At 39.1% G+C, this 15,825-nt stretch overlaps 1 protein-coding gene across 10 annotated transcripts in view; it reads left to right on the top strand.

The window, feature by feature from the left end:
- Window positions 1–15,825, top strand: part of TRIM55 (tripartite motif containing 55) — a 53,130-nt gene extending 37,305 nt beyond the window's left edge. For 5 of the 10 annotated variants that reach the window (XM_066378947.1, XM_066378946.1, XM_066378948.1 and 2 more), the window contains one exon: window positions 15,021–15,825. In XM_066378947.1, coding sequence (XP_066235044.1) covers window positions 15,021–15,143 — 123 coding nt within the window. In that variant the 3' untranslated portion in view covers window positions 15,144–15,825. Of the gene's footprint in view, window positions 1–247; window positions 336–406; window positions 5,113–9,725; window positions 9,826–15,020 lie in introns of those variants that run through there. The other 5 variants (XM_066378958.1, XM_066378951.1, XM_066378952.1 and 2 more) reach the window with 4 other exon arrangements.

The following is a 15,825-nucleotide window of genomic DNA, read 5'->3' as shown; positions in this document are numbered from 1 at the left end:
TGGTTTGAGGAAACCTTTCGAGGTAGATTTTAGGTTTAAAAAATGGAGTAGATTTTGATTCTTTCCAGAAAGTTTATGGGGATTCTTACATCTTTAGTAGAAGTTGAGTGAGGAGGGGCTATTTTCTGAAAAGACCTGTGAGGAGCACGAAAAAGGGCTCTGAACCAAAATGAAAAGTCCATCTGAATGATGTTGGAAAAATTATTTGTGATAATGTCAGTGAAGCTTTCTTCTTGTTTTCTCACAGGAGTTAGCAATCTGCCTAGCACTGTTGGCTTTTCTTATACTTCACTACATCTGGAGTCAGATTCAGTGCTTGATTTTTACTTTAATGGGTAGGAAATATTTTCTTATCCCTTGACTAATATCTCATGTAGTTTCTTTTTATCATATTTCTCTTCTGTAGGCCCAGAGATGAATTTCTACCCAACCTTGAGGCTCAGCCACCTAAAAAGAACCAAGTTCCTAGACAATATTGTGGCCTCAAGTTCCCACAATGCAATCACCTCAAGGCACCTTCCTGAGGAGAATTGCTCCATTATCTAATCCTGCATGGAAGGGATCCTGACTCAGAAGTGACTCCATGGGCAATTATTCAGTAACCCAGTAATGATGGACCCTCCAGAATGGCTATTAGGGAAGGCCAATTTCAAAAGGCATCCATGATGCTGTGAGAACTCAAATAGAGGGAAGAGCAGCAGAGGACTCTGTAGGGTTTCCACAGATTCAGTAGCAGCATTTCACCTCCTTATACCCGAAGGGCCCAGGAGGTGGCCTAGTGACTACTGTTGGGGATACATAGGCAATTCTTGGTCTGGTAGGCAGGTAGATTAAGTGACTTCTCAGTTATCTTTAAACCTAGGATTCTAGAGTATCTTTCCTGGTGGGGGCCCCTAAAAGAAAGGAGCCATAGGTACAGCAACATGAGGGAGATTGCAGCCAGATGAGCTCTGAATAAGTCAAGAGCCAGAGATCAGTGTTTGTTTACTAGCTATAAAGAATTAGAACCAAAGAAAAGTCACAAAGCCAACAAACAGCATGCTATTTTTGACATTCTTTCCTCATAGTCAAGCCTTTTCTTGATTACTGTTATGAGGTTTGCTTAGGGACTGACATCTTACTCCTTAAATAACCTTTTGAATGTTATCAGTTTAATTAACAATATTTAACGGTTCAAACCCCATGTACTTTTAGTAAATGACCCTGCTGGACCTGAGACCCAGCTCCCTGTGCCTATAGCTCAGAAGCAATTCAGGGTGACTGGTGCTGAAAGGCCTCAGCTATTTCTGGCTCATTGACTTTTCCCTGGGTTGACATTGACTCTTCTGGAAGCTCCTGTCATACAGTTCCTTTTTGCCTCATTAGCTGTCTGCTCAGCAAAGGCAGTGGGATCTCATGGATCCCTGCCATGTCTTTAACTGTATGTGAATGGGATCTGCCCCCAGTGTTTAGCAGCCAGAAACCTGTGCCCCTAGAATGTTCTGAGTGTCCTTATAATCTGCTCGGGTGCTTAACTCCTCTTCCTGTCATTATTTATGTTGACGAGGAGTGGGAGAAGGTATTGGCCATGGACTCAGTGGGGCACATGGGGATAAAGAAAACTCCAAGCTTTATTGGAATAATCTAATGTGGATCTGAATAATTGTCTGAAGAGTCCAGCTTACATTCTGAGAATTCAGGTTTTGGGCTTGGTTGCCATATATCCTTGTAATACTTCTCTGAGGCTGCAAAGGGAGAGTCATGCTTCTTGTCTGCCATCCACTGAGTCCATGTCATGTACACTGACATTCATGTGCTTGTCTGGTGAGATGAGGGTGAGGCTGGTGGGGATGAGGTGGGGTAGGGTGAATTGACATTCAGTTTTGCAAAGAACCTTGCTTGTGTAGTTCATGGTGTTTGAGAGAGGGCCTTTCACATAGAGAAGGAAATCTGTGTACAGTGGAGTAGCACTCAATCTGGGAAAGGGGATATGGACAGATCGATACAGAAACCTCACCACAGTATCAGATTCCTGGCCTCTCTATTTTTTGCAGGCCTGATTCACCTTCACCACCTTAGAACCCAACTTACTAAACTAGTATTTGTCCAATGCAAGGTTAGCTTGTTGGAATTTCATACTTCATCAGTAGTTTTTCCCTGAACATTTAGAATGTGATAGAGTTCTTGATTAACTGGTGGGTGGTATGACTTCTCTTCACTGATCCCATGCCAGGGAATGAGGTCACCTTAGAGACTCAGAGCATCTCAGGCTCACTTGCTCACTGTAAACTCACTTCAGACCTCATCAGCAGAGCTGCAAATCTTTTAAGAAGACCAATGTTCCATTTCCAGTGCTTTCTTCATTGCTGTTCACCTGTCCTTGCTTTTGCTGCCTGTGATTTAGTGCAATCTCTATTTTACCATGTACCTTCTCTCTTCACCTAAACACATAGGCAGATTATGTGTTAGAAACTGACCATAGCAAAAACAAAACATCAACTCTTTCCAGCACTCTGCTTGCGAAGGTCAAAAGAGCATTGTTGCCTTCTCCACCCTCATTCTTGAAGAAAAATTAATTTCTCAACAAGGTTTGAATTCAGTCCTATATGAAATTGGATCTCATAGAAGGCTCTGCTTCCTAGTTATCCTTTGGCAGAATGCATTTTGCACCCATTCACACCCCATTCCTCCCAGAAAACCTTGTGAAAAAGGTCACAAGTCAAACTATTCAAAGCCTCTCTACACAAACTGGTCATTAGGTACAAAATTGCCCTCGAAGTTTCCACCTTTCTAGGCAATGCCTGCTACATGCTCAGTCAATGCAAAGAGAGTTTGGTGGAAATGACATTTGACCTATATTATGTGTTAATTTTTAAATTTATTTTGAAAAAAATCACACCAGGCCCTAGTCAACCTCAGAAGACTGGGCAATAATAATGTAGGGAGAAGGACTCCATGAGACAAGTCGGGTCCTTAGGAAAGCAGTCTCTGTAAACCTCATTTCCCGGGATACCTGGTCCAATCTGCTTCCATCTACTGCCCTTCCTCTTTCTGAACTACATGCAAATTATACATGGGTGTTAACATGGGGACTCCCTCTACCACCCACCCCCATCTTCACCCCCATGGACAATGGGTACTTTATTGGGAATCTGCATGGCAATTAGGTTTTTCCAGAAGTTGGAGCAACAATGAAGCCCTCCCTGTTCCCCATTCTCCCTTCCCAGTGAGGTTTAGTGGCCTTGTGTGGAAGAATTTGTCCAAAGCATTTAATAGGAGCTGCTCAGGGAACAGGGATTTCCAAAGAAATGTTTCCCTATTTGGCAGATTAACTTGGCAGTTGCTCTGACTGATACTTGAGCTGGACCATGGCAGCTGTCTCAAGGTCAGAAGACCACCCCATCCCACTCCCTATACACACACACACATACACACACACACACACACACACACACACACACACACACCTCCCTCTCTTTCTCTCTCTCAACAAAGAACCAATTGCTTTGGTGATAGGGACTTTGACATTAAAGTTTCTACAATTTCTGCCTCCATAAAGAACCACAGCTCATATATTTCACCAGAGCATGAAATAGACAAATAAGTTGGTCAAAAATTCTTCTAAGGCATGGGACACTGGAAAGATCAATGAAATTAGGAGAAAATATTTAAGTCCCATCTTCCTGTTTCTACACCTGACTCTAGGTGTTTAATTTCTTTGAGCCTAAGTTTTCTCACCAGGAAAATGAAGCAACTACTCAGTGAGAAATTCATACAACTATACAACATTAGAGAGTGAAAAATCTAGTACTAAGAATTTTATAAACTGTCTCAGGATATTTTCATTGGTAGGGTTATGGACATTGGACTGATGCAAATCATTCTGAGTGACAATAATAACAATATATTCTCAGTGAAATGGAGAGCCCACTGAATTTTAAAAAATATATTTCTTGCCTTGAAGCTCTTATATAAATCCCCATTTCCCAAACTGTTTTCTACCTCTCCTCCTAGTCACCATTTAACTGAGTATTTACACAGCTATTATTACCCCTTTAGATGTCATAAACTCTATAACAATCCATGATGACTGAACTCTGAAGTTCACCTAAAGTCACTTACAGAGCTCATTGCGCAGTAGAGCAAAGATAGAATGTACACATTAGGTATAGTCAAAGAATATTAGATGAATGAGAAGATGAAAGACATGTGATTTTTGAAATTTACCTATTTTAAGTGTAAAGTTCAAGAACTTTTTACAAATATGTAGCATTGTATAGCCACTACCACAATTAAGATATAGAATATTTCTGTCACTCCAAAAAACTCTACATGTCTCTGCAGTTAATTCCCTCCCTGCATCCCAGCTAATGTTTTGCTTGTCATAGTTTTGCCAGTTCTAGAAGACTGTATAAATGAAAAGATGCATTCTGTAGACTTTTGTGATGGGCTTCTTTCACTTAGCACAATAATGCTTTTGAGGTTCATCCATTTTGTTACATACATCAGTAGTTCATTTCATTTTATCCTGAGTAGCATTCCATCATATGGATATACCATGATTTATCTATCCACCCCTTGATGGATGGTTGGGTTGTTAGCAGTTTTGTCTGTTTGTAAATAAAGCTGTTATGAACATTCATATATAGTTCTTTGTGAACGTGTCTTTTCATTTTTCTTGAGTGAATATCTAGTAGTGGAATTGCTAGTGATATGGTAAATTCATGTTTAACTTCATAAAAAACTGTCAAACTTTTCCATAGTGGCTATTCAATTTTATACCAGCAATGTAAGATAGTCCTAGTTACTTCATATTTTAGCCGGAACTTGGTATTGTGTTAGTCTACTTTTTTGCCATTCTAATGGATGTGTATGGTATCTTCTGGTAGTTTTAATTTGCATTTTCCAGATGACTAATGATGTTTAGTATCATTTTCTGTGCTTTTTAGCCATTGTTATATTCACTTTGATGAAGTATTTATTCCTGTATTTTGCTGACTTTTTTCATTGGGTTGTTTATCTCTTAGAAAGTTGTAAAGTTCTTTATGTATTTTGGGTAAAACTCCTTTATCAGACATGTTTTGCAAATATTCTATTCTACAGCTTGACTTTTCATTTTATTAACAATGTATTTTGAAGAGCAAACATTTTTAGTTTTAATGAAGTTCAATTTGTCATTTTTTCTCTTATGATTTATGCTTTTTGTGTCCTATTTAAGAAATTTTTGCTTAACTCAAAATCAAAAGATTTTCTCCTATGTTTTATTCTAGAATCTTTAAATAGTTTTAGCCTTTAAGTGAGATCTAAGATCATTTTAAGTTAATTTTTGTATATGTGAGGTAAGAATAAAGGTTTTTAGTTTTTGTGTGTTTGTTTTCCCTGTACGTATTCATTTGTTTTGGCACTGTGTTGAAAAAACTATCCTTTCCTCAGAGAATTTCCTGTAGAAATTCAAATAACCATACATATGTGGGTCTACTTCTTGACTTTATGTTGTACCTCTACCAATATCACACTGATCTGTATGTTTGTCTCTCTACCAATATCACACTGTCTTGATTATTACAGCTTTATTGAAGTTCTCCACTTGACTGTTTTTTCTTGGCTTTACTGTTTTTTTTCTATTTTTTGGTCTATTTCCTATTGCATTCAGTTTTGCTCTTTATTATTTTCTTCCTTATACTTACATTGGGTTTAATTATTCTCTTTCTAGCTCCTTAGGGTTAAAGCTTGGACTATTAATTTAAAATCTTTCTTTTTTTCTAATAAAATCATTTAATGGCATAATTTTTCTTCAAATCACTGCTTAAATAATCCCACAAGATTTGATATGTTTTGTTTTTCATTTAATTCAAAATATTTTCTTATTTACCTCATAATTTCTTCTTTGACCCTGGATTATTTAGACAAGTATTGTTTAAGTTCTTGATACTGGGAGTTTTCTAGATATCTTCCTGTTTAATTTCTGGTCTGATTCTGTTGTAGAAAAAATATTTTTATATGATTCCAATCCTTTTAAATTTATTAAGATTTGTTTTCTGGCCCAGAGTATGATCTAACTTGGTGAATGTTCCATGTACAATTGAAAACATTGTATTTTCTTTTTTTTTCTTTTTTGTATTTTTCTGAAGCTGGAAACGGGGAGAGACAGTCAGACAGACTCCTGCATGCGCTCGACCGGGATCCACCCGGCACGCCCACCAGGGGCGATGCTCTGCCCACCAGGGGGCATTGCTCTGCCCCTCTGGGGCGTCGCTCTGTTGCGACCAGAGCCACTCTAGCGCCTGGGGCAAAGGCCAAGGAGCCATCCCCAGCGCCTGGGCCATCTTTAATCCAATGGAGCCTCGGCTGCGGGAGGGGAAGAGAGAGACAGAGAGGAAGGAGAGGGGAAGGGGTGGAGAAGCAGATGGGTGCTTCTTCTGTGTGCCCTGGCCGGGAATCGAACCCAGGACTTCTGCACGCCAGGCCGACGCTCTACCACTGAGCCAACCGGCCAGGGCCAACATTGTATTTTCTATAGTCATTGAGTGAAATGTTCTACTAATATCAATTAGGTCAGTTGATTTTTAGTGTTGTTCAAGTCTACAATAACCTTACCAATTTTCAATGTAATCCTTTTATCAATTACTGAGAGAGAAATTTTGAGATCTGATTATAATTGTGGACTTGTCGTTTTATCCTTTAAGTTCTGTCAGTTTTGAAACTCTGTTTAGGTGTATTCACATTTAGCATTGTTATATTTTCTTGAAGAATGTATCCCAAGTGTTAAAAAAAAAAAAAAAAGATAACTTTTCTTTTTTTTATGTGGGCCTACTTGAATGGATATAAAGAGGGTCTTCATTTGCATGTATGTATTTTTTAAGGTAGCTTGGAAAAGATAGAGGGCAGGTAGGAAGGAGCCTGGAGGGGGAAAGTGCTGACAACCCTTAAGGCATAACAAATGGCTGGACATAGGGAAAATCTCATGGCCTAAATCCAACAAACCCATCTCCCCTTCCTCTTCCAGCCACACACAAGGCCAAATATAGCAAAGGCTAGGATGGTTGAGGTTCCAAGTTCTTTTAACTCACTAGGCTGAACTTTACAATTTGGAGATCAGTTGTCATTGGTCTGTGAGGCTCTATTTTTAGTTGTGATGTAAATTGTTTTATGAGCTAATATTTCTGTATATTTTCATGACACACCTACACCCTAGTTCACGCACTGTCCTGTTTATACCAGTTCCCACAGAGGTCACCTTATCATAGGTCAGGGACTTCTAGCACCAGGTTTGTTCTCTTGGTGGAGAAGTTCCAAGACTCCCAACCCAAGGAGGTGCAAATTGCCCCTTCTCCTGTCTGGAGTGTTCCTTTCTAGCATATCATAAGCTCAGAGACAGTACCTGAGGAACAATGTGGAGAACCCACACCTGTTAGCTCTCCATTCTAAAATAGCAGGAGAATGTGTGGAGGTCAAGACCACTGTGGAAAATGTTAACAAACAAAACTAGCCCCTGGCCATCTTAGTTTCCAACCCAGGCTCTATAGGTGTTGTCTTGTGAGGTTATAAAGATATTTCCAAATATATATATATTTCTTTTTTGGGGAAAAAAAGGAGGAAAAGAAAAAAAAAAGGAAAAGGAAAGAGGGAGATCTATGGTTTCAATGATTAGAAAGTCGGGTAGGAGCTAGCAAAGATTCTCTTCTTTTTTTTAAAATTATTTTTATTTATTTATTTATTTTAGAGGAGAGAGAGAGAGATTGAGAGAGAGAGAGAGAAGGGAAGAGGAGCAGGAAGCTTCAACTCCCATATGTGCCTTGACCGGGCAAGCCCAGGGTTTTGAACCGGCAACCTCAGCATTCCAGGTCAACGCTTTATCCACTGCACCACCACAGGTCAGGTTCTCTTCTTCTTGAAGCACAGGGCTTATTTCCTAGGCTCTCAGAAACTAATACATGTGTCCCCAGACCTAAGACCTCATCAAATTTCTCATCCTCTTAAGATTCAGTCCTTTTGAAAATATTCATATTTTCCTAAACCAGAATGAACAAACCATAGACCAAAGCAGCCCTTGGGAAGCCCTGGGTCTCTCCAAGGTATCACACACAAGAAGATAAAATCATTCTCATGCAAATAACCTTTGAGACCAAATCATTGACTGATTTCAAGGGCAAATATCGGCTCCACTTGCCACCAGAGTCCGAGAGGTGAGCGATACCTGAGGCTAGAGGGCTAGAAGGCTGCTTCTCTGAGAAGATTAATTTCACAAGGTATTATAGAACATTAAAAAATAAAATAAAAATAAAACAGGAGACTAAAAACATGATTTCCCATGAGTGTGACTATAGGTCCTGTGCTTTTTGAAATGATCTAATGAACTTTCCAAAACAAAATGAAATTAATGAAAATGTAACTATGTTCTCTAAATTTAATTGAGGGATTCAGGGTGTCGAATTATTTTCTAACAGAAATCCCTACTAAGAGTGATTGCTACATTTTACAAATTAGGAGATTCAAACTTACAAATAATGGGTATGTCCCTTGTCCTGACTGTGCTGGAATCTCTAAGCTTAGTAAAAAAATCCTGGAAATTAAAAGAAGTGATAATAATAAAATGCAGGCATTTTATAGAGAAAAAAATTATGGAAGAGAGTAAGGTTTTTCTTAAACAATAAGCTTTAGTGAGGCCATTACATTAATGTTATTAATGATTTTTCATTCCTACAACTGTAATTTTTTATTTATGGGCTTTTGTTTTTTCCTGCTAGGAAAGTGACATCCTAATAATTGTCAATTTAGGGGCTTGTCTAGAAGGACAAAAAAAAAGTCTCTTCTAAAACTGTAGCCTATATTTTTCAGGATCAAATAACGTTCTTAGTAAATGTCACTTTAATGGGAAGCTAAATGGATGTATCCATTTTAAAGATGAAAATATAATGTAAATTGTGTGTGAGCAATTTAATGAATTCATTTCCCCTGGCAACCTGTGCTTACAGCTCTACAATTCCATGAAAACAGTAATGCAGGCAGCGGGGAGAGCTCTCTGGGGAAGTTGTTATGACATAGCTAGTTCAGTTTGGCTTCCTGTGTTTTTAAATTGTGTATTTTCCCATTTAACCTAAGACCTAAGTCAGTGCTGTACATCCTGTGGATTTTTTCTTTCTTTATTTATGTATCTCAGTGATTTCTATGAAATGCCTTTGTCCCTACTATAGCCCACAAAGCGAAGAACTAATCCACCATCATGTTAATGAATCTAAAAGAACAATTCCATGTGGCAATGGCTATAATTGTGTGGATATAGCTTTATTAATCATTTATACTCTTTCATAGGGATTCTCCCACTTAAACCTCCCAACAACCCTGTACAGGAGGAATTGTTCAACTTCCACATTTTATATTGAAGATGAGAGACCTGCTCAAGATTACAGAACAGTGGGAGCTTAGTGCCAATGATCCCTTGTCTTTCCCCATGGAGTGTGTGTGAGTGAAGTACAATAGAGGCCAAGCCCATATCTAGGAAAAGTGACTGACTCCCCACTTCACTTGGGCTGATGTGACTGAAGCAAAAATAGTGTGACCAAGAGTTCCCCAGCTTTGAGTCATCACTCATGATGACACATTGTCTGAACCTTCACAGATCAGAGAGATTGTTTCTGTCCCCCACTGCTTGCAGGGATGTGGCCGGTCATTGCAAATGAGAACATCCTTATCCTGTAATGTCACCCCATGCTGCTGACCAACCTGCCTCTCTGTCTGACTTCCAGGGGCGGATTGGCCATCTTAAGTCTCGTCTGCTCAACAGCAGCAGCCGCCCTTTTTCTTTTGGGATTTATGATCACTATTAACAACTCTGAGCACTTTATCTTTAGAATTACTTACAGTAAGTTCTTCAGCCTTTCTGTTTCTCATCTGTAAATTGGGCTTAATAACACTGTCACCCTGCCATAGCTCTTGAGAACCTGCCTGGTCTATTTGCCTAACACAAGACAAGCCCTTAACTGTGAGGAATTAATGATCCAATTAGTATTTCTTTCTATTTCAGTTTCCCTTTCAGGGTACACACCCACTCTGTGCTGGACACACAGTGGTCAGGTCCATATCTGAGGAAACAGCTGGCTTTAAGTTTTTGTTGCGCTGTGACATGTACATTTTACCTTCTTCCTGCTCCCCACCTGACCCCATCAATTCCTAGACATTATGTTTGAAACAAACCAAACACATTACACTGTACCTTTCTTGCTGTGTTAAGAAAAAGTGAGCAAGTTTAATTTCTTCTTGTCCCCTAAATCTGGGGAAATTACTCTGGTTTCAGACCGTCCTTTATCAAGAAAGAAGCAGCTAGTGGTAACGAATCCCCCAAATCAACTCCCTTAACCCATCCCTTCAATCATTCAGTGTGTATAGTTGTAAATCCTCCCAAGAAAACATGCTTTTCAGCCAGTGTTTTCCTTCCAGGGCTTCTTTGAGGGCTTGGGGTAGGGTGTACTTATTTTCTTCTTCCTCTAGCTTTCATGACAAGTGTGCTTACATTTTCATAGTTCTGTGCTTCAATCCTAACCTATCTTGGTTGTTCCACCACCAAGCAGAAATGTCTGCATTCCCACGAAGAAATGCCCACAGCGGCAGACCTGTGCAACACAGTTTCCAGGGCTTAGACCAGGGGTCCCCAAACTACGGCCCACGGGCCGCATGCGGCCCCCTGAGGCCATTTATCCGGCCCCCACCGCACTTCCGGAAGGGGCACCTCTTTCATTGGTGGTCAGTGAGAGGAGCATAGTTCCCATTGAAATATTGGTCAGTTTGTTGATTTAAATTTACTTGTTCTTTATTTTAAATATTGTATTTGTTCCCGTTTTGTTTTTTTACTTTAAAATAAAATATGTGCAGTGTGCATAGGGATTTGTTCATAGTTTTTTTATAGTCCGGCCCTCCAGTGGTCTGAGGGACAGTGAACTGGCCCCCTGTGTAAAAAGTTTGGGGACCCCTGGCTTAGACCTTTGCCTGTGAGTCTCAGACCTGCCTCAGTTACTTCTCAGGCATAATGACTGGCTCAGGCCCTTGGCTGTACTCCCTTTTCTCTGGAATCCATAATGGTTAAGCTATCCAACGGCCTGAGGTTCAGGAATGCTAAGTAGCGGAGCACACCAATGCTTGAGTTTAGCCTTTCTGAATAAACATTCTAAACATGACCTCAGTGTTCCTACTCACACCAGTTTTCAGCATCTGGCTTTGATTCTCTGACCCAGCCTAGCAGGTGCAGGGTAGACACAGGGTGGTTGCCCACTCAGCAGCCTCAGCTCTAGCCTTACTCCTCTTATCCACATTCCTTTAAGGCAAATGTATTTCATTATAGACAGACAAGGGTCCTTCTGAATTGGCATAGAAAGACAGGCATTTAATGTGCAAAGAGGTAACCGGAGCCTGCTGCCAGGTTGCATTTGTGATTGACATTCACAGCAGCAGAAAAGAGATGGAGGTCCAAGTGTGGGGGTCTGGACACAAATTTCCTTACTGTCCCTAACATACATATCAGTGGCCGGTATAGTGGCTAACATGTCCACAACAGTCATCCTCAGGATCAGACATGGACATATCTAGGTAAAATGCCATCTTGCAAGACTGTACATCAAGCTGTTGTCATCCATTAATATATTACTTGCAATTAAGTTTATCAGATCAGTTGCTATCACTTGGATAAGCCTGAGCGAATGGGACACAAGACAGACAGATTTTAATGGATCAGGATTATGGGTGATGTAGAAAATGATCATTTGGGAAGCTTGCCCTAGGAAACTTAGAAGCAGCCTGAGCCTCTGGGCCTCGCGGTTACTGAGCAAAATGACCTGGCAGAGCTCACTCTTTTCCTTTGGGTCAGAAAAAATTAAAAATTAAAAAAATTCCCTCCTAAACATGGCTACTCCAGACTTGTGCCAGAATGAATATCAGGAAAGCATCTATTTAGTTTTGTTCAGTCAGTGGATCATGTGTTATGAGATCCATTTAGGTTACGAGCTTTGCTGGTGTGGCCCTCAAGCCAAAACAAGAGCTCTTCACCAATTTGTGCCCAGTTATAGCCCCTATGCTCAGTGCCCAGGGACACATCTGGCTGCAGCTGAACACTGAAGGCAGTTTCACACTTTGATTTTTAAGAATCTTGCCACAAGAAACATGTTGGCTTAAAAAAAGAATTATCATATTTAGCATAAAAATCAAGCCAATATACTCTATTGAGCATTTTACTCTCTTTTCTTTGACACCTTCCTTTTAAGAGCAACAAGCTGGTGTGTCTTTGGAGATGAAGAGGGTAACATTAATAGTAGGAATAGTAGGAGTAGTAGGAGTAGTAGTACTCTGCTCTGAGCATAGCAACTATCCAAGCACAATGAGACAAGGCCGCTGGAACCAGCCGTGCACTGTGGAGGCAGCAGGGGGTGGTGGGCCCAGCGGGAAGCAGGAGAGAGAGAGAGCATAGGCAGTCTGATGGGGCAGCACTGCTCAACGCTCCATGCAGGTTCTTTCTGGGTTGCTACATTTCAACTTTGTCATGAGAACCCACAAATCCAGATTTTAACATGATGTCGCCTAATTTTTTAAAATTAATTGTGGCAAAAATACATATGGCAAAAATTAACATCTTAATTTATAAATTACAGTTCAGTGGTGTCAAATATATTCACACTGTTATGCCACCAATCCCCAGTACCTTTTCATGTTGTAAAACTGAAACTCTGTACCCACTGAACAACCCCTACCCCCAACCCCTGGCAACCACCATTCTACTTCCTGTTTCTATGAATTCAACTACTTTAGATACCTTACGTAAGTGCAATCATACAATATTTGTCTTTTTCTGATGGGTTTATTTCATTTAGCATAATGTTGTCAAGGTTCATCTATGTTGTAGCGTGTGTCAGAATTTCCTTTCTTCACAAGGCTGAATAATATTCCATGATATATATATATATATGCATGCCACATTTTGTGTATCTGTTCATCCAGTGATGGACACTTGGGTTGCTTCCACCTCTTAACTATAGTGAATAGGGTTGCTATAAACATGAGGGTGCAAATATCTGTGAGAGTCTAGCTTTCACTTCTTTGGAGTATATGACCAAGAATGGAATTGCTGGATGATACTGGAATTCTATGTTCAGTGTTCTGAGGAACTCTCACACTCTTTTCCACAGCACCTACACCATTTTACATTCCCACCAATAGCGAAAGAGTTTCTTTTTCTGCACATCCTTGCCCCTGATTCTTGAATGTTTTTCACCTAAGATATTCTGGATAATCTCTGCTCTTGGCCCCTACTCTGGCACTGGACTTTCCTCTCTGAAAGATAGCTTATCTGAAAGATAAGGTCCATATTGTTTGGAGGAAAATCTAATAACTGACTGAGAACATGACAGTGTGAAAGCAGCAAACCCCAACTGTTTAATACCAAGTTTTGAAGGATGTTAACAGCTAAAACATTTAAAATGGAAGATAGATTTTAAACTTGAGTACAGAAAAGCACAAAAATACATAGAAATTCAAAAAGTAGTCCCAAATGATCTGTTAGCAACCAGCAGTGTCACAAAGATGATAGCCCTCCACAGAAAATACCTTACCCAATTAGTGTCACCCTTTAAGTATTTTGGAACAGCTGTCATAGTAGTTTTTCTAGATTAAAAATTACCTTTAAAGAAAAGAGGCTACAAAATGGACTGCCAGTCTCTTCCTTTAGGCAGCATTCACTATTCACTCATATAGAATGACTAGAAAAAAGTATATTGCACATTGATGACATGCCCAGATTACTTGGGTTATTTATTTATTTTTTTAGCATTTGTTAGAGTAAGGTGACTATGGTGAGGAGAAGAATTTTATGTATATAAATAGGATTCTGTCAAGATGATGTTCATTTCACCTCAACTTCAAGGACATTGGGATAGCCAACCCATTACTAACAGAACCAAATAGCAGCCTTTTCATAAAAGCCCAATTGTACTGATGTCTCAACTATTCCTTCATAGAAAACCATATGCTTCAGTTTTATTCTATTGTGGCAAAAAAACAAACAAACAAACAAAAAAACCAAACAACTGCATACTTATCATAGTTCTGCTTTGCCTGTGCCAGGTATTGTCCATTCATATAGCAGCTTCATAAAATCAACCAGGGCATCTAAATTAACGCATGTGCCTACCTCATTGCTTTGCAATCAGTGGCATTCTAATCCAGTGGGATGATATAAATCATCAGAATATGTTAGCTTGTCTCGTTTTCCTAGGAAGACCTGTGTTTGTTATGGTCCCTTCAGATGTATTGAGTTTGTACTTATATATCAAATTGCATCTCAGCAAGACTTCTGTATAATTGTCCTACATTTCACCAAGTTATATTTTAAACTCAAAATGACATAAATACTGTAAGTTTCACTTATGAATTAGATCGAACAGTTACTTCAAAATTACAACTTTCTCAGGTATCTATAAAAGATTAATGTCTTTTATTGTGATATCTATATAAAAGATAGATATCGATTTAGAAATATTGATGTTAGTATTAGATTTTATGGCCTAAAAAAAAAGTTCTTTCATTCATAATTTGCTCAAAATTAAGCCTACATTTTTGCAAAAATAACGGTATACTATATATTCATATCCTGGTAGAAATTCTTACTTTAGCAGTAGGGAGATTGTAATAATATGTCCTGTGATATGTGATGAAGCAATGGCATTTAAAACAAGATTTTATTTATTCTGCAGACTTTTGCCCATCTTATTAATTTCAAGGCAACTTTTATTTTAGTAAATAATGTACATGTGGCCTTAAATAAAAAAGTAAAATAGCCTGGACTTTTTCCCAAGAACTTCCCACTGCATGCATTCTTGTTGCCCTTTTTTGGATCATGAATGGGAATTACTTTCATGGCTTTTTCCTATCCCTAATAATAATAATTATGTCCTCTATAATTATTATTATGGTGATCCTTCCTCCTCAGTAGAAAAGTGACTGGACCAACCCAAACAGGACTAATCTTTTCTTCCTTTGACTCAGATTTTCTTCTGTTGCAGATTGGATTTGAGGACCCTCCCCTGCAGGAACAGGCTGCAGCTTCAGGGAGTGGGAATGGAGCTGATTCTGAGCCAGCTCGCCATGTCTTCTCCTTTTCCTGGTTGAACTCCCTGAAAGAATGATATTCATTCCAACTGCTGCCTCTGTCTGCCTGGCTGAGATGCAACAGGCAGCAGGGAACCTAGATGAAATTAACATGATGCAGATGATGAAAGGGACCTCTGAACAAGATATGTGCCAAAAAACAAAACAAAAAAATCCTTTAATTCCAGATGATTTATCTCACACATTAAAGGAAAAACAGTTGCAGAAAGCATTGGAAAAAAGAAACTTGATTTTATGCAAATCTTTTATTGTGTGGGAAACATTATGAAGGATGTGTAAATGTGGTATGTGTGAGCGTGCGTCAGTAACAAGTGTCAAGTGTCAAAAAAAGTGGGCACTACACTCTCATCTCTGATAGGCATTGGCTTTTGTTATTATATTGTAGTGGCTAGTATTCTTTTTCCTTTTTAACAATGCAGATGGTCAGTGAAATTCAGTATTAATTTAGAAGTGACTGATTTATCAATGTATGGACAAAAGGTAAATCATTGACCAAAGGTGTGAAATGTTTCACAAAGGTTTCCTCTTTTCCATAACATATTGTTGCTGGATGTATAATCTAAAAATGTTCTTTGACTCTGGTGACACTTTCATAGTCCAGAAGGCTGATGGCCTAGGACATTTCTTGTAACATTTTTTCTAATCTTAGTTTTAGATATGCAGGTATCTGGCACCTTAACTGGAAAAAAAAACAAAAAC

This window comes from Saccopteryx leptura, chromosome 3 (genome assembly GCF_036850995.1).
Source record: "Saccopteryx leptura isolate mSacLep1 chromosome 3, mSacLep1_pri_phased_curated, whole genome shotgun sequence".
In the NCBI taxonomy this organism is placed as follows: domain Eukaryota; kingdom Metazoa; phylum Chordata; class Mammalia; order Chiroptera; family Emballonuridae; genus Saccopteryx; species Saccopteryx leptura.
This window is presented reverse-complemented; position numbering and strand designations above follow the sequence as displayed.